The 18946-nt window shown below is 35.5% G+C and overlaps 2 protein-coding genes across 10 annotated transcripts in view; both read right to left on the bottom strand.

The window, feature by feature from the left end:
* Window positions 1-82: 82 nt before the first annotated feature.
* LOC116730449 (derlin-3-like) lies at window positions 83-5643 on the bottom strand. Its single transcript, XM_032579699.1, has 7 exons — window positions 5398-5643; window positions 5103-5168; window positions 4950-5023; window positions 3511-3604; window positions 1926-2121; window positions 1057-1147; window positions 83-711 (listed from the first exon to the last, which is right to left on the bottom strand). The coding sequence occupies exons 1-7, from the start codon at window positions 5485-5487 to the stop codon at window positions 609-611; spliced, it is 714 nt and encodes a 237-aa protein (XP_032435590.1). The 5' UTR covers window positions 5488-5643; the 3' UTR covers window positions 83-608.
* A 1031-nt stretch (window positions 5644-6674) lies between these two features.
* The window catches only part of mmp11a (matrix metallopeptidase 11a), a 38155-nt gene continuing 25883 nt past the window's right edge, over window positions 6675-18946 (bottom strand). Inside the window, exons 3-9 of one of the 9 annotated variants that reach the window (XR_004341317.1) lie at window positions 16883-17026; window positions 14507-14640; window positions 13310-13548; window positions 11973-12189; window positions 10621-10881; window positions 8721-10049; window positions 6675-8676 (exon numbers count right to left, since the gene is read on the bottom strand). Coding sequence is in view for 1 of the 9 variants with exons in the window: in XM_032579660.1 (XP_032435551.1) it covers window positions 9931-10049; window positions 10621-10881; window positions 11973-12189; window positions 13310-13548; window positions 14507-14640; window positions 16883-17026 (1114 nt within the window). In the remaining 8 variants the exon portion in view is untranslated. Of the gene's footprint in view, window positions 10050-10620; window positions 10882-11972; window positions 12190-13309; window positions 13549-14506; window positions 14641-16882; window positions 17027-18946 lie in introns of all 9 variants that reach the window. The other 8 variants (XR_004341319.1, XR_004341320.1, XR_004341318.1 and 5 more) reach the window with 8 other exon arrangements.

Genomic DNA, 18946 nt, shown 5'->3' with positions numbered 1-18946 from the left:
GTTTTTTTGTTTTTTAATTTTTGACTTTTCAAACTGAAACTTTAAAGTTTTTTCCTAGAAATTTTCTGGCAGACATTCACTCCTTTTTTAAATGTACAATGACTTTAAAGCAGATGCGGTTGTTCCAGTGGAATCTTTCCCAGTTGCCTTTCATTTCCAGACTCCTCTCCGTCCTGGTTGGACTCCGGTCCTGGTTTTCCCAGCTGTGCCGCCGTCGTCCCACAGAGTCGTGTTGTTGTGCTAAGCAGTTTCCATTTTGTCTGAGCCACAAAGGCAGCGGGTGAAAGTGCAGCGTGTGCAGACGAAGCTGCACGGTTTTCCATGCGAGGCTTCCAGTTGCTCCTCGATTCTTCTGCAGCTTCCATTACATTTCAACACAAAGTTCTATGTTTTGGTCGTTACAGACCCAGTTCTGTTCGGTCTCTGCTGTAACTGAGGCCGTTACCGTTACTTTTCCTACTATGTGTAGGAAAAGTTCGGAGAAAGTTTTGACCTTGTAGCATGAGAATATAGTCAGTTTGAACTTTTTACGCCTTCTCAAACAGATCCATTGATTATCTTTTTGATTGTCTTACTGATTTTCTGATCGCTTGTTGCTCCTGGAGTTTTTAGCTGCCTTGCTCCTCGTTGTGCTGCAGATCTCCTCCTTCCTGCTGTTCCTCCTGGAGGAAGCGGCGGTCAGGTCCCTCAGGTGGGTCAAACATGACCCGTCTGTGCAGAAAAATTGGACGGAGAGGGCGTTCAGATCTTTGTTGCAGCATTTAAAATAAAATAAAATAAAAGGTTATTAGTTCTGCAGAAATTTTTTAATATTTTTTTTGGCATTTTTTTGATAAAGTGATTGTTTTCTTTCAGGAAAAGACAGACTATTTGAAGCCAGAAGTAAAAACAAATAATGTGTCTAAAGAGAACAACTAAAATCCAATATTTTGTCTGTTTCTAAAACATTTTCCCTGATAAAAAGCTTTGGAGGACCGATTCCAGTTGATCTGTTTTATACTCTGGTTTCTTTCAGTAAAAAATGATAAGTTGAGTCTACTTTACTTCGACTCTTACAGCAGATCTGGTGTCGTCAGCAGCTTTCTTCCTCCTGGCTGGTTCGGAAACACGTCCTCTAAGAAGTAATACAGGTGTCCAACGCCGATACCTGAGGAGAGAGCATTTGATGTTTGTTATGGCTCGAAGCCACAGATCTCTGTTCTGCATGAACTCCTAAAGCAACAATGTACAAGGCCACTGTAGATAGAAAAAAATAAAGGAGTAAATTCTGCCAAAACTCTCAGAAAATTTTAAAATAAAACTTAAAAATTTCTAAGCTTGAAAAGTCAAAAAAGGTTAGAAAAAGATGAAATTTTTAGATTAATCTAAAAAAAATTCTAGAAAAACTTGAAAATTTGAAAACTTGCTAAAAAAGATCAAGGAAATACTGAGATTAATCTGACATTTTCTAGAAAAAAAACTGATAATTTCTGAGTTTGAATAGTTGAAAATTTGTTAGAAAATAAATTTAATTTGAGATTCACCTCAAAAATGTTCTAGAAAAATTTGGAAACTTCTGAGTTTCAAAAGTTGAAAATTTCCCAAGCTTTTTCAAGACAATTTCTGTGCTTAAACGCAAAATTTCAGATTTTTTTTCTTGCAAATATTCAGTTTTTATCCTAAAAAAATTGCGAAATTATTCCCGTAGATTGCTGACTTTTGGAACTCAAAATTTTCCATGTTAAGAAAATTTCCGAGTTTTTTCTTGCACATTTTAAACTTTTCAAACTCAGAAATTTTCAAGATTTTTCTAGAAAATTTCTGAAATTAATCTCAAAATTTCAGAATTTTTGGGCAGAAATGTACTCCTCTTATTTGTTTCTGTCTACAATTGCCCTAATAATGTAGCCGTAAAAGCCAGACCACAGAGGGCTAAGGCTTCTCACCCAGGACGTCGGCGGTGACGGGGTTTCCGAGCAGCAGCGAACATCCCATCAGCACCCAGGGCAGAAGCGGCGCCCGGAAGGTGAGGAGGCAGAAGAAGTTCATGCGTATCAGTGGGTTTCTTTTACTCCAGACGTACACCAGCATGGTGATGAAGGCCTGGCCGAGGAAGAAGATGTTTGCAAACAGACCCAGCAGCTGCAGACTTCCAGGTTAAATACTGATACATCTAATTTATGAAGGTTTAATGTTCACAGACATTCTGCTAAATAAAGTCAGGGTTAAACGAAATGAGGATTTTCCAACGTATTCAACTTCTTTAGGTGATTTTTATCCCATATTCCTGTTGCTATCTGCAGAGTTTGGTGTTTTTATTGTTTTGTGGGAAGTGGGTCTAAAGTCAGATTGATTGGATCCTTTGGGATTCGTCTCATATTTCATAAACTCGATGTGAACAGAGTAAACAGAGTTCAACAGAGGAGGTTAAGAGAGTTCAGTGTGGACTGTGTTAACCAGATCCACGCTAGCTGCGTTTAACTACTGACCTTATAAATGCGCAATTTCACATTTTGAAAAGAAATTCGCTAAGAAAAACACACCATTTAGAAAAAACTCACGGTTTTTGACAAAAATCTTGGATGAGGTGGTTTTTCAGCCGCATCAACACTTTTATCGAGTCGCACGAATCACATGATCAACAACAGGACGTAACTAAACCACGAAGAAGTAGACAGGAAGTAGTTGAAGAATCGTGTTTAAAAAAGCTCAAGCGATTTATCGCGCGAACAAACTTATTCACTTGTGATTTTAATTGCGTTTAATGAAAACAGCACACTTGCGGAATTACGTTTTTTTTTTCAACATTAGCGGAATATTGACAAAGTTTTGCGCAGATTGTGAAGGACATGATGCTAAGTGATGCTAACAGAAGTGTTGTCTTCTGTTTCTCATGTCAGGACAAGTTTAAGTCAGAGCTCCACAATGGCTAATAGTCCCATGAGTCACATTTTTGAGCCACATGTTAGAAATTGTGACTATTAATGGTTTAAAGAGTGAAAAGCAAAATCCAAAGAGATAAACAATGCATAAATAAAAACTACATTAAATATGTATTATTTATTGCGATAATCAATCCATGATGATAAAAAATGCATCTGTCCTAAATAGCACTGATCCACCTTTTTTCATGTCAATGTAGATATCTCAGGTTTAGAATTGGCTGATAAAGGAAAAGTAGTGCTGAACTGATTTACAATGTTTTTTTTAAATGCAGTCCTAAATGTAAACATTTTAACGTGTACCTCATATTTTTGTTTGTGTATTTGTTTTAGCTGCTGTTGTTATTTAGTTTCTTATTTTATTTTGTAGATCAGAACCTCAACTGTTTTCCATGCACTAATTGGTGAATAAGTAAAAAAAAAACAAAAAACTTATTTTTAAACATCTTCTCCTGATATATATTAAAATTTTAAGCCTGGAATGTGGATCTCCTAACATTTTATCCTAATTGTACATTCTTTAAATCTACAGATGTCTCTAATTTAACCAGGAAACCCATTGTTTGCTCTCAGAGTTTGTAAAGGATACAGTTATGAGGATTCCTCCGAACAGGAACATGAAAACAAAATCAGCCGTTCTTCCTCGGAAACAGTCTTCCTCCAGCATGCGGCAGTACCGATAGCTGACCTCAGCTAAGGACTCGACTGCAGGTTTTTCTCTACATTCAACAAATTATAATTTACGTCTCAGTAAGTCTCATTTATCTTGAATTTTAATTTTGGGCAACATCAAGATCATAAATGTCCTAAAAACACTGGTTGTGCCAGAATGTATTGTTAAAATATTAATAAATAGCAGTTTAAGTACATAACTGTTATCTTTAAGGTTATATTTAGAGTCTAGAGGGCCAAATAAAAACTCATGGTGGGCAAGATTTGGCCCCGGAGCCTTGAGTTTGACACCCGTGCATTTGAAAGTAACAAACTTTAAACTGGTATTAAAGTAAATGTGGTCTTACTTTTTGTTAAGACCACATTTCTGTTTTTAAAAATAGTTTTTTTTTATTGGTCTGATGTTATATTCCAAATTTAAATTAATAAATCATTAATTAAGTGGAAATTAATCATAATTAACAGAAATAAATGTTTTCAGACATCAATCTGATTGCAATTAATCTCTATAATGTGTTTCACTTAGTGGTAAAGTTTCTGAAATAAATGGACTTTTCAATAATATTCTAATTTATTGAATGATGGTGTATTAGAGGGATTGTAGATAGAAAAATAATTACGGAAATCTTTAGGAAAAACAAGAAAGATTTCTAACTACCAAAGTTGTAAAATTGCTACAAAAATCAAATCTTTGAGCTTCAAAAGATTCAAATTGGATAGACAAAAAAGAAAATATCTGAATTTGAAATGTTGCAAAGTTTCTAAAAAAAAAAAAAAAAAAAACTTAAAAGAAAAAAACAAGGACATTTCTGAGTTTAAAAAGTTGATAGAAAAAAATCAGAAATTTGAGATTAATGTCAGTTTTTCATAGAATATCCCAGTTCCAGCTGAAATTCTTTTCTAGAAGAATTTCTGACATTTTTGAGTTTGGAAAATTGCAAATTTGCTAGAAAAAAACTCAAAAAGTTTTAGATTAATCTTAGAAAAATTTCAAGAAAAATCAAGAAAACGTCTGAGTTTGAAAAGTTGCAAATTTGCTGGAAATTTTTTTTTAAATGAATCTCAGAAATAAAAAAAAGGAGGTAAATGTTTGAGTTTGAAAAGTGGAAAAAACTCAAAAGTTTTTGAGAAAAAAACATGGAAATGTCTGACTTTCAAAATCAAAAATTTTTGACTTTACAAATCCAGAAATTCCTACTTTTTCTAAAAAATTTCTTTAAAAAAAATGGAGACTTTTTTGGCAGAAGTTCCCTGACCCCTTTTTGTTTTTCTATCTACAATGGTCCTAACATGCCGTTGTAGTAAACTGCTGATAAATAATCATGCTGTTATTTTTCGTAGCTCAGAGAAAGATACAGGAAAATGATGTTGAACAAAAAACCAAATCCAAGAGAACCAAAGAAGAAGAAGCTGGTGATCAGACGCCATATCTGGAAAACAAATGAGGAAACGGTGATGAAGACGAAAAATTACTTTGCTCTTAAAGTATTTAGAGGCTTTTCTTTGTACCTGGTATCTAGTGATGATGAGTTCTGGGTTGAAGTACAGCTGAAACGGGGAGATGACTTGAAGTTGCTGGAAAGAAATCTGCAGGTTCAGCTCTGGTTCGTTCATCATTTAGAGTTAAAATTATACATTTCATTTCTTTTAAACGCATGACCTGAATCCCAATTTAAGCTAACAACACAATACAAACATTTTAATCAATAGAAACAGTTTGATTCTCACAGAGAACAGAGTACTTTCTCTCAGAACAACATGAGCTAAAATGTGCTGGTTCTGTTCTGGTTCTGGTGTTTCTTACCACGGCAGTGGTGGTGAGGACGCAGGCCGTCGTGTACGTCCGGGTCACCAGAGGGATCTGGAAATACTCCTGAGTGAGGCTGAGAGCCATCGCTGCTGCTGCTGCTGCTGCTGCTGCATCTCTGGGGCTTCATTTACTCTGAACACAGGCAGCAGGCCACGCCCACTTCACAGCAACAGCCAATCAGATTCACCCAAACACTGAACAAAATAAAATAAAGAAACCCACAAGACCTAACCCAGAACTTCTGGCCTAGTTTATAGTGAAAATATCTTGGTACTTTTTACAAAATACAATAGAAACTTTTGTCAAGTAACTTTGCAAGCTTGGTTAGAGTCATAATTATTTAATATTGATGAAAAAAAATGATTATTTCACTTATAATTAGACATTTGAAATAATCTGTCAATAGAACAAGTAATTTTCATCAATATTAAGAAATTATTGACTTAAAACAAACTCCTATATCTTGCTGAAAAGTTGTTTTTGTTAGATTTTTTATTTAAAGTGTACTAAAATATTTGCACTAGAAACTAAACCCAAAAAATTGGGATTTTAATAGTTTTGTGTTTTTGCAGTGAAGTTAGTCCTAAATATAACTACAAACCTTTATCACATCATTAACAAGATCAATTATTTTAGAAAGGAGTGAATTAAACCATTAATGTTTTATTCTTTTTATTAAAATAGCAAATAAATTAATTTAGAAACTAAATAAATTATGATAAATTACCAGTCTGATAATTCAGTTTGTGTTAAATCTAGAAATAATTCAAGATATTTTAAAAGTTTTTTTCATTTCCAAATTTTACCTTAAATAATATTCATGATAAAACAATTATTTATATTTATTTATGTGATATTTATGTAATGAATATTTAAGATAAATTACAACATTTTAAAAGAAACCTAGATTTTGTTTATATCTGTCTTTATTAAGGATATTTAAATATATCAGTTTTTCTGCTGTATATTTTTTACTAGACCATTTTTTCTGATCTCAGTGGAAATCATTGTTTTCTATCTGAAAGTAGTGGAAGTCAAACTCAAGTTAAATTCTTAATAGAGTCAATTGCAGGGTTGTTAATTAATTAATTGTGACTAATGCATTATATAATGTTCATATTTGCAGCTATTTTTGATAAACTATGACAGAAAAATGATTCAGATTTAGCCTTTAAAATACTTTTTCTTTCATGAAAGATTCCCAGGAGATTTTATCATTGAAGTGTTTAACTTTTAGAGAAAAATCAACTTTCAGATCCGTTGTTAGACAATGTGGTAAAAAGGTAAAAGATTTATTCAAAGTAACTCAGAAAAACAGGGAAAAACATACATAGTTCCTACATTTTTACAGGTTATAGCCTACATTTGGTTGAATATACAGAATTAAAACATGTATGTACAAAAAGCTTTGCTGTTTGTGCATAAACATGTTGGAAGAAGTCTGATAAATGAGATCAACTGAGTCAAACACAGCAGATTGTAAGGAAAACAGCAAAGTCTGAACGATAAAAACAGAAACGACTCGTCAGCGTCCTGCACTGAGGAGAACGACGATGAACACGACGGTCTGGGCCGAAACTTCAGAGTTCAAGTGCTGCAGCAAGAAAAGATGCAAAGCTGTGGAGCAGCGGTTCTCCAGAAAGGCTGTAATCCGAGATTATTCATCAGGAGTTCAGCAATCTGTGCAAAAGTCTTAATCCAGCTGAGTTTTCTTCGTATTTTCCTTCAAAGCAGCCTGAGATTCCCTGAAACTTTCGAAGCAGCATTTCGTATTTTTCAGCCATTTTATAGCATAATCACGTATTTGATTATTACATTTTCCCAAAATTGATCGTCTTTCTGCTACTCAGTAAGCTTAACACCACTATGAGTACATCACGGATGACCGCTGCAGGGACTGAAAAGTTAAAATAATAACAAATTTAAAATAAAGTTTTCTTCTTAGTCAATCAAACATTTGCTGCTTTTATTTTGAGAACCATAAAATAACATTTAAAACCCGATTAAGTGATTTTCCCCCCCCCCAATGAAGACAGCTTGAGGCTACAATAGTAAATGAAAAGTAAATGTCTCAAGACTTTTGCACAGGAAAAATAAGACCAAATAGCTAACAGTTACAAAAAAAATTTCATTCTGACTTTCAAAATAACAATGTTAAAATCTTTGAATTTTTCCAGTTGGAGTCAGGAGAATATTATTTTTCAATTTTTAGTTTTTATATGTTTTTTAATGTCAGTTTACCAGAACTAGTTTACCACTAATTTGCCCAGTGGTGGAGAACCGCTGCGGTCCCTGAATGCATCACTGACTAACACAGAGCCCCATTTGATCGTTGTGCAGTGACGTCACCACTGTCCGTTCCGGCCACTAGATGGCGCACTGCAGCTTCTTCTGCGACCATGATGTGAGAAGAGTGAGATCAGACATTAGCAGCTGCAGCAGAATCAACTTTTCTTCTTATTTTAAATTTAAAAGAGGAAAATATTCCAGTTCAAAAAGGAACATAACTAGATGAGGATCTCTGGTAAAAGCAAACAAAGTCACTCCTCTGTTGTTCAATTCACGTTCAAACTTGAAAAATGAATCAAATGTCTCCTTCTCAATCAGCAAAGATGTAAAAAAAAGTGTAACAAACCCGTAGAGAAATAAATATTTACTCTGGTTTTTGCATCCAGGACCAGATTTTTCGCATTTTTGTGTCTTAGGTTGAAGGAGAAACACCGGACCTCAGGCGATGCAACTTGATCTGTTTTCCTGTTTTTGGAAACCATGAATCACAAAAACAGAACACATGAACTTCTACAGACAGAGGTTAAAATCAGTTGAACCGGTCCAAACAAAGCCACACAGAGTTCCCGGGAAAATATAGAAATCTGACGTGCAACGTCGCCACGGTTAGACCTGAAGTAACCGTCTGCTGTTCTCTGGGTTCGCTTTTTTCCTGCTTGTTTTGACACCAGGCAGGAAAAAAAACTAAAACAGCATCAGAAAGTAAAATCTAAATGGTAATTTTTTTAGATGCTTTGTTCTAACTGGGATGAAAATATCAGCCGTTAAAGCAACTTAGCTAATTAAATCAAAGAACAACTAACTGAAAAAATAAAATAAACAGGTGCCTGGTTTAGAACTGATGCTAATATTTAGACCCAAGCTAGCTGGAGTCAAACTTCAGATAGCTTGTTGAAGACTATGCAAAATTGCAGCAACTCTGCAATGACCTCAACAAGACTGTGTAAAGACCTTAAGGAGACTTTGTAAAGACCTTAGCAAGAACTTGCAATGACTCTAACAAGAACTTGCAAAGATCTTAGCAAGACTCTGTAAAGACCTTCGCAAGACTCTGTGAAGACCTTCGCAAGACTCTGTGAAGACCTTCGCAAGACTCTGTAAAGACCTTAGCAAGACTCTGTAAAGACCTTCGCAAGACTCTGCAAAGACCTTCGCAAGACTCTGTAAAGACCTTCGCAAGACTCTGTAAAGACCTTCGCAAGACTCTGTAAAGACCTTAGCAAGACTCTGTAAAGACCTTCGCAAGACTCTGTAAAGACCTTAGCAAGACTGTAAAGACCTTAGCAAGACTCTGTAAAGACCTTCGCAAGACTCTGTAAAGACCTTCGCAAGACTCTGTAAAGACCTTAGCAAGACTGTAAAGACCTTCGCAAGACTCTGTAAAGACCTTAGCAAGACTGTAAAGACCTTAGCAAGACTCTGTAAAGACCTTAGCAAGACTGTAAAGACCTTCGCAAGACTCTGTAAAGACCTTCGCAAGACTCTGTAAAGGCCTTCGCAAGACTCTGTAAAGACCTTAGCAAGACCTTGCAATGACTCCGACAATACTCTCTGCAGACCTTATGGAGCCTTTGCAAACACCTTAACAATACCTTGGAAAGACCCTAACAAGACTGCACAGATCATAAATGACCCTTCAGAGACATCAACAAAATTTGACAAAGATCTCAATAAGACTCTGCAAAGAACATAGCAGGACCTTACAAAACCTTCTTGCTGTGACGCATTTTTAAGGCGTCCAAACCCAGTACAAAGCCCATTTTCTTGGTTCTGATTGTAAAACAGTGAAATATGACTGGAAATTATAATCTACTTGCTAACTGACTTCAAGAATTAAACCCTCCACTGACCGCCGCTGTGAGTCTGATGTCACTCTTCAAACACGCTGAGGTGCGTTGTTGATGAAAACACAAACTGAAACATCCAACACTGACCACACTGAGGACAACAGTTTGTTAAACAGTTTCTGGCTCAGGCGAGACTGAATCCAGGGTCTCGGGCTCATGGTGATACAAAAATGTGCAAAAATAAATACGAGCAGAGCTGCACAGGAGGTGCCAGATCTGAGGGAAGGTGGGTTTTTTTCCTGAGAAGAAGGCATAAATTGATCTGAGTGCCAATAAATGCAGTGAAGCATAAACAGGTGTAAAAATCGTCTCGTCCTCATGAGTCTGCAGTTTTTATTCCATTAACTCCTCTTCGCGTCAAAGGAATCAGGGTACGCGAATCTTCACAGACTCACTCGTTCCTGCACCCAAAGAAATCCATGCCGATGTATCGTGGGTAACCTTCCAACGAGTTCATGCCAACAGGATCGAACTTCCAGTACTGACGTCCTCGGATAAAATGAGCAAAGCCTGAAGAAAGGAACAAAAAAATGATTCTTTTATTATTCCTGGAGACCGAGGAAGATGGAAAATATGCACATCAAATGGATCTCTTCAGATTAAAGGACTCAAACAAACCTATACTGAACTACTAAAGGAGTTGTTTTCAATTTGCCAATGACTTTCAAAATAAGAGACTTTTTGTAATGCCGTTAGCTTGTAAGAGTGCATAAACTCTCTGAAATACCAGAACTTTTTCACAAAAATAAAACTTTTGATCTCTTTTGGTCTTGCAGTGGGATAAAAATTCAAAATATTTGCCCAAATCTGCACAGAAATGGTCAACCAGACACAAAAGTAAAAACTGAATGTTGGAAACATACAGTACAGACCAAAAGTTTGGACACAACTGTGTGTCCAAACTTTTGGTCTGTACTGTATGTCCAGCAGTCTGGAGTTTGGCTAAAGAAATAAAAACAAACTGCTTGAGGCAAGCTACTGGTCAGAAAGTAAAGCTTAAAACTGGTTCTGAGTAATAAAGTTTGACTCCAGCAACATCCACAGTTTAAGACAGAAATCAAAAGCATTTTTTCCTTCGTACCGTGAGTGTCCCTGAAGGCAGCATCAACATCCTCAGGAATGCCGGTCCAGTACTGCATGCTGCGCGGTTGGGGCGACTCGACCCGGTTCTCACGGGGACTGAACCTCCAGTAGCTTCCGGACTTGAAGAAGTAGATGTTGTAGTTAGGGTCGTGACCCCAGCGAAGTGCAGCCTGGATGCTGGATGTGGACAATCCTAAACTCCTGATGGACTCGGGGCCCCTGATGTGCATCTCAGCGTCAAACACCCAGTAGTTATCATCTGCAGAAACCAAAAAAAACCACTGAAATACAACTTTCATTCACTTTTTCTTTTACAACTGTTAGTTAACTGTTTGTTAACGGAGCCAAAAATTGACTTTATATCCCTAAAGACTGTAATAACAGCGGAGAAAATTAGTCTCAATCTTGAGCGATACAACTCAGTCATGCTTCACAGTAGAAAAACATTCATATTTTAAACAATAGACTAAATTGCCATTTTGAGACTTTACAGTTTTTACACAATCAGACCTTAAGTTTTATGACTTTTCCCTTAAAAACAATGGCAATGTCAATTTATCTGGATAGCACATAAAAACAACAAACCTTGTCTAAAGTGATGCACAAGTCATTGAAATCAAGCAAAAATAACAATAAGAAAAAGGAAATATATTGAAAAGTAATTTGAATATATTCCATAACTGTCATTATAAAAGAAACTCAAACTGTTTGAATCAAATGCCAGAGAATAAAAGTCTCAACAGTCTCAGCGTTGCGTACATAAAAAGGTAAACCGTTCCAAATTTTAGGAGCACAAGTCGCAAAAGCCCAATCTCAGCTGAATTAATAGTCAGAAACCTTTTAATAAACACAAAAAAGTAATTCTTGAATTAAATTCAGAATGTCTTTTGTTAATTTCACTGCCCACTAACGTTTGTGGCTTACATTCTGTTTCTTTTTGTGGACTTCCTGCTCATGGCTTCCTAGGAAAGGAGGGAGTCACCATGGCAACCACTGACTTGTTCTATTTTTGCTCTAGAGTTCCAACGCTGCTGGAGAACGTAAAGTTTAGATTTGTTAGACTTATTAAAGCAGCTACAAAGTCTACATTTTTACTGAGATATTCTGGTTGGTAGTTTATAAACAACCATAAACATCATAACTACACCTCAGCCACACGGTGGACACTAGGGTTGTCATGACACTAGGAAAAATACTCTATTTCTGATACTGAGATGGCAATTTATTACATTTGTATGTTGTAAATTTGGCAATTTTTAATCTGCATGGCGTCCAAACAACAATTTTATGTTTGCCTCGTTAGCTGAAGAGGAAGAAGTGAGATTATTTTTGACTTTATTAAATACTCACCTTGAAAGAACCAAATATTCCCTGACTTGTCCTCAAAGGCGGCGTCGATCTTGGTCGGGATCCCCTTCCAGTGTCGGGAGGCCAGCGCCGGATAGCCGATCTGCAGACGCGCCGATCCTCCAGGATCCCTGATCCTCCAAACGTAGCCCGACTTAAAGAAGAACAGCTCCCCTCGGATCATCGACACGGCGTCAAAATCCGTCTGACAGGCGTCAGGCTGGAGGCAAAACAGAGAACGCTCTCAAAAACACCGTAAAACATTTCAACCACATTTAGTTGTGTCAGCTGGCTACTCCTTACGTCAAATAAGTCTTGCAAGTTTTAGATTTTAAACTTTAGTAAGTTGTGTTAACTTTTCGTTAATTTTGTCACATTTCTGAGAAAACAAAGGATTTTAAATCCCTGAAAGAACCAAAAAATACTTAATTGATCCCAAAAGAAAAATAAATGATGTTAATCAGCTCCTCCCAGTTGTAATCCACCTTGTTGCTACGGTTACGCATCACAGCAAAAGAGCAAAGTGTGAAATGTGTTGGCAAAATTCACTCCAGCTGCACTGCAAGTAGGACTGGTTGCCGAAAAATTCCCCCAGAAAGACATGAATGAAAGTTTGAAAGAGTAAAAAATCTCAATGAAAGTAAAAAGAGAAAGAAAGAAAAAAAAGAAAAGAGGGAAAAGGCGGGAGTGGGAAATATTTCCCAGGGTGCTCAGCGTGAGAGAGCTGGAAGTGTTATATTGAACTGGTGTTTATGTGTAATTAAGGCTAACATTAATTTTAGGGCGACTGTCAATTAGCAATGCTTGAGAACAATGTCTTCTCAGGATGCTTATTCTGTTCAAAATAAATGCTTTTGAGTAGAAATCAGTGTAATAAAACGTGTTTAATAAAATGCATAATTATTCATGTAAGTTAAATAAAGAGTTTAAATTCCTTTCACTTTAAAATAAGTATTTATTTTAACTGATAATATGAGTGAAAATAATAAAACATTCTGGAGCTCAGCTTGGGTTGCTAGGTAACGAGCTGGGCTTGACTGGGGTTGCTAGGTAACGGGCAGTGCCTTCTGAATTGTGACATTACATTCCAGAGATTTTTGAAACGGGTAATTTTCCACACATCAAAAAAAAAAACATTAACTCTATTGCCAAAAATCGACTGGGCGTGTCTTTTAATTGCTTGGCCTGTTTTCAGAAGCAGTAGAAACCCAAATGGAAATACAAAAACATGCAAAATATGAACTTTACATATTAGGTTCCAAAGTTATTCAACTAAATTTTAAATTAATCCTAGTCATACATTAATATGGCTGACTGTATGAATTAATTTATTAACTCACATTAAGTTCGTTGGTCTCTGTTTTGGGGACCAGAGTCCTTGGAGCCGGGGTTGGCGGTGGGGGCAGGACCTGGGGTTTAGCTCCGTACAGGTACTGGATGCCTAGTCTGTCGTCTTCGCTCAGCCTCAGTGGGTAGGAGAAGGAGTAGTACGCGGACATGACGGTTTTGGGCTTACGTGAGTGCTGCAGGCCCAGGACATGCCCAAACTCATGGGCGGCGACCTGCAGAAGGTCTGTACCTGCAAGGAGGAAGGGGGAGGTTCATACAAGGTCTGAAAATAAGAGAGAGTGTTTGTTTTGACCCAGTTTGCGCAGCAGACTGCGGGGACTTCAATATCTGAGCCAACTGGGTCAAACAAGGGGAAAAAAAGTCCCTTTAACTGCTGACTCACACTTGTCCTCAGTTAATTGCTCTCATGTGTCTGACATGTTTACCATTAGACAGAGTTAGCACATACTTTAGCATATCCCACTGTAGCAACTTCAATTACAGTTGCAACAAACAAGTAGGTGATAATTATTAAAAGAGATGGTTGAGACACATGCAGAATAAGCCACAAACATCAAAAGTCTATTTTTAATAAACTGATCTGCAAACAGATAAAAAGTTGCTTCTGCACTAACATCATCCATCACAGTACGGTTATAAGTGCTCAGTTTATTCATTAATTCCTCTTGTTACAGTTAAATACAACCTTATTGTCATTTTTTAATCATCCTGAATGGATAGGATGAGTGGTGGTGTACCTCAGGGTTGGTTGTTTGAGCCCCTTGTTGAGTTTGTTTATAACCGTTTATTTGCAGATGATTATCTGTACGTATCTGTAATGTAGCCACAGGATTCAGATACTTTGCAGTCACTGAATGGACCATAAACTCAGAGTACCAAAGTAATCTGGAGTCAAATGTGAGCTAAATACTAGAATAAAAGGATTTCATTTGTTGAGGTTTTTTTTTAGGGAGCATCAACTCCACCAGCAATATCTAACAGAATAAGCAATTTACAAGACATTCATTAAGTGATTTTTATAAATATATGCTCAGTTTGGACAATAATGAATAAAACAAACTCAAATCTGAGAGTATTTTTGATGCATTTTGGATGCAAATTGTTTACGTTTAGCGACGTTTTTCCATTTTTGATCAGTTTATCGAAATAAACACAAACAGATAAACTAAAGTGATCCAGAAACCCACCCATGTAGTTCCCCAGAGTCCAGGACTCGTCGTAGTCGAAGTGAATGTCGCCCTGCCGATGCGTTTTCGGGAAGAAGGCGTGAGCTAGAATCCCACCTGGACCGTCAAACGGGAGGTTGTCTCCATGCCAGTAGCTGCAGGTGAATAAAACAAGCATCCCCATCAGAAACAAAACCTTCCCTTTTTTTAAAAAACAACAAAACAAAACATCTAAACTCTGTCAAAAAGTGAATAAAAATAACTCAAATGCTTTAAAATACACAACAAAGTTCAGTATCCCCTACAGGGGATGATAAAGTTGCAAAAATAAATAAAATGAACTAAAGACAAAGATATTTCTGTGTAAACAATACTGGGACGTGACGAGATGCTTTAACTAAATGATTCAAAGAGGGGAAACACAGAAACGATAAAAGAATGAAAAACCCAGAGTCAGCAGATACGGATCATCCATAAAGCAGGAGTATCAGCGCAGTGGAGCCTGCTTGTCGTCTCTTGCTCCGTTATCTCCGTGTTCATCTTCACAGCTCTGCAAATCTCTTTGTGCCAGAATCTGATCCTATCTGTTTAAATGTTCTGCTAGTTTTACTGAAACGATCCTGATTTTTATCCAGGACATAAATCAGGCTCATTCTTATTAGCTGACACATTTTTTCAACAACAAATATAGAAAACGTTATTGGTTGTCTCTAACCAATGTTGATTTTTATTTTTGCACAATTTACTAAAGCAGAAGGATTGTCTCCTCGTCACACAGAGTTCAGAAGTGATTTTCTGAGGAAGCACCTCAAAATCTCTGCAGCAAAGCAGCAATAATGAATAATGTAGTTTAAAGTAAGACCAGCAGGGGGAGCAGGTCTCTCCTGATGAGAGGTCACAGAGGTTAAAGCAAATAAAAACTCTGAGCTCAGAGGATTCCCTGAGCATAAGCTCATCTGAACTGGATCAAAACTAAAAAAACAAAGCTTGGTCCGTCTCTGCTGAAAGCTGAAGCCGTATGGAGAAATTGGTGCCATAAAGTTTGTTCAAAAGAAAATTAAATTGTAAATTCACATAAGATATTTGAAACTGAAAATTAGTTTTGGAACTGGAAAATTTGTTTTTAACTAAAAAAAAAAGATTTGAAACTGAAATAAAAAATGTGACACTAAAAAAACTTAAAAACAAAATTTCAAATCTATTTCTCAATTTCAAATTTCTCTTTCAGTTTCATTTAAAAAGAATCTTTTAAGCAAATGTTACGGCTCCAATTTAGCTCCATACACATGTCTCATGTCAATTATGTCAATGTCAGTCTTATTACAACATGACCGTTCAAACTGCAGATGTTGTGTATCTAATTTGGTTCCACATACGCGGCTCAAATAATAATATAAAACAATCATGAGAATAAAATAATACGAGAATAAAGTTGTATTATTACGAAGATAAAGTCATATTGCCATGTAAATGATTGTATTCTCAAAATAATATGATTTCATTCTTGTATTACTTCAACGTTACTCTCATAATAATCAGTTTTTCTCTGAAGTTTGACTTTAGTCTCAGAATTCAGAATTGTTTTTTAGAATTTAGACTGTTTTTCTCAGAATTCTATTTTTTTATCAGAATTTTTTTTCCGTAATTCTACATTTTTTAAATCAGAATTCTAAATTTTTCTCAGAATTCTCATTATTTCTGAGAATTCTATTTTCTCTCAGAATTTTTACTGTTTTTCTAGAAATTTTGACTTTAATCTCAGAATTCTATTTTTTTTCCTCACAATTCAGATTTTTTTTCAGAATTTGAGCAGCTTTTTTTATTTGGTTTTTAATCTCAAATTTTAGATTTTTTAAAATCAGAAATCTGACTTTTTTGAACAATTCTGACTTAAAAAAAAATAAATTAAGAATTATTTTTAATTTGGTGGCCCTAATCTTCTTCCATAATAAGAAAACCTCCAAGAAAACCTCTGCAAATTACATTTCACAAGAACCTAAATATGATTTAAATTGTTGACAAACCAGAACATGTCTGTCACTAGGAAGAATCCAGTTCATCCCATAGATTAATGCCCAGCTACTGATGGTTTTGTCACTAATTGAGCTGAAGGAACCAATTCATTAATTTCCTGTCAGTTTGTTTATCCATTGACAAAAGGTCATGAGCCGCCATGCTGAAAACGTAATGACCCACGAAACTACTTCTGTTCAGACATCAAGACAGTGAGTTCAGGATTTATTACTTATTTTTGGAAGATTAACAAATAAAAATCTGCCTCTAGTCGAGAAAAGTTGTAGAAATTAAACACAAAAAGAGATTGATTGATTGGTGGATTCATTTTTACAAAATAAAGCATAAAAGCTCAGAATAGACGGTTCTTATTTGGGTTTTCACCTGGAAAAGTCGATCCGGATGTCGGCAATCCCTCTGCGGACCTCGGTGAAAGTCAGAGGTGTGACATCGCTCCAGATCTTCACCGCCTCCCGGATCACACGCCGCACCTTCTCCTCGTCCATCTGCCAGGGGAAGCGTTCGATCCTGCAGGAAACCAGCGCAGGAGTCAACATACAAACACAGGACGTGAGGCGGAGGTGGCGGCGATGAGGGACCGCCGGCCTCCGTATCTCAAGATGGCGTAGCGCTCTGACTGCTAAAAGCCACGAAGAGGGAGAACTGGACAAAACTTCCATCAGGACCAACACAAGCAGTAAAATTCAAGCACTTTTCAAGCATTTTCAAGGTAAGTTTTAAAACTTCTCCAGCACTTTGGAGATAAAAACGACACAAATAAAGAACAAAAAAAGACACTTTCAATTTGCTATTACATGATATCATTCATTATTGTTATTGATAATGTCTTGTGGTAATATTCTACATTCTACAGCAACAACAAAATTACTAAAATACAACAAAATTTTATGTTCTGAAATGTCTCTATCATTTCAAAGCAACTGATGCTAATTTAACAAAAATTCGCCCCAATTTCAAAAACATTAACACATTAATTTTAGTCATTTTTGTACAAAAAATCCCTGAAAAATGTCAGTTTTATGGCATTCACCAAATCTAAGTAATTTTGGTAATTGTCATTGACCTAAAACAACAAGAACACGGTCTGTTTTAACTTCTTCTATTTATTTATTATTATTTTTTTAGTTATTTATTTTACTCCCCAATTAGTGTGTATAAAATAATTTCACTGACAGTGGGATAAAATGTGTCTTTTTATTAAGTTTCAACTGTAAATTAAATTTTTAGGCTTTTAATCAAATATTAATCAAACATTATATTACACTTAGTTACAAAACAGTTTAGTTTAAATATTAAGCACTTTCCAAACCTTGAAGACACTTAATAGAAATTCAAGGATTTCAAGCACCGATACAAACCCTGCAAATAATAAAGGTGGCTGAATACTGTAATTTTATGTTTTTTAATTTATTTTTATAAATCAGAGTAATAAAACTTGAAAACTATTCATTTTGAAAACACAAAAACAAAATCAAAGACTCCTGCACTAAATGAGACTTACTGAGAAAAGTTTAAATTAGTTTTTGTTTTTAAACCTGTGAGCTGCAGAGCAGGAAATTAAAGGAACATTTCGCCCTTTTTGAAGCTCCTGGATTAATGTTGAAGAAGTTCGAACTTGTTCTGCTCGCATTAATTGCAGCTTTTCTGCAGCAGTGAAATAAAAGCTGGCACAGTTGACCGATTGCACGAAGTGGTTCCAGCATGTAATTTTGCTTCAGGACGTCAATCTGTAATTTTTCTGTTGCGTGGAAACAAAAAAAGGTAAACAAACAAGACAAACGGTGTTAATTTGTAATACTTAGAGGCTCAGAATTATTCATACCCTTTCAAATTTAGATTTAAATGATTTTTTTCCATCGAAGTAGTTTAATTCTGACAGGAAATGAAACCAAAACACAATAAAAAAAGATAAAAATAGAATCAGGTTTGAAAAAACCCCACAAAAACATAATTTAGTGTTTTTATTTACATTTGTATCAAAAAGTGGAAAAACATACTATAACACCATATTTATATTTTTAAAAATATTTTCTGATGTAGTATTTTAATTTTAAACATTATACTTTAGCGATTGAGTATTAAGGTCATACTAAGAAAAATAAAATAACGAGAATACATTTGTACAAGAATAAAGTCAAAATAATACAAAAATGGTCCTAGTAATTTAATAACAAAGTGAAAATATTTCAAGAATAAAATCTTAATATACTAATTAAGTTGTAATACTGCAACATTATGGTCATATTTTTGTTTATTTCATTCTCGTATTCAATTTCGACTTTATTCTCATAGAAATTGTGACTTTATTATTATATTATTATGACTTTATTGATCTCATTTTATAAATTTTATTTTCTTAGTGTAGCCTTAATACTTTGATACTAATATAATTCGGATTCTCAATAATTTTTTGATTTATTTATTGAA

This window comes from Xiphophorus hellerii, chromosome 12 (assembly GCF_003331165.1).
Source record: "Xiphophorus hellerii strain 12219 chromosome 12, Xiphophorus_hellerii-4.1, whole genome shotgun sequence".
NCBI lineage: Eukaryota > Metazoa > Chordata > Actinopteri > Cyprinodontiformes > Poeciliidae > Xiphophorus > Xiphophorus hellerii.
Note: the sequence above shows the minus strand (reverse complement) of the source record. Positions and strands in the feature narration are given on the sequence as shown.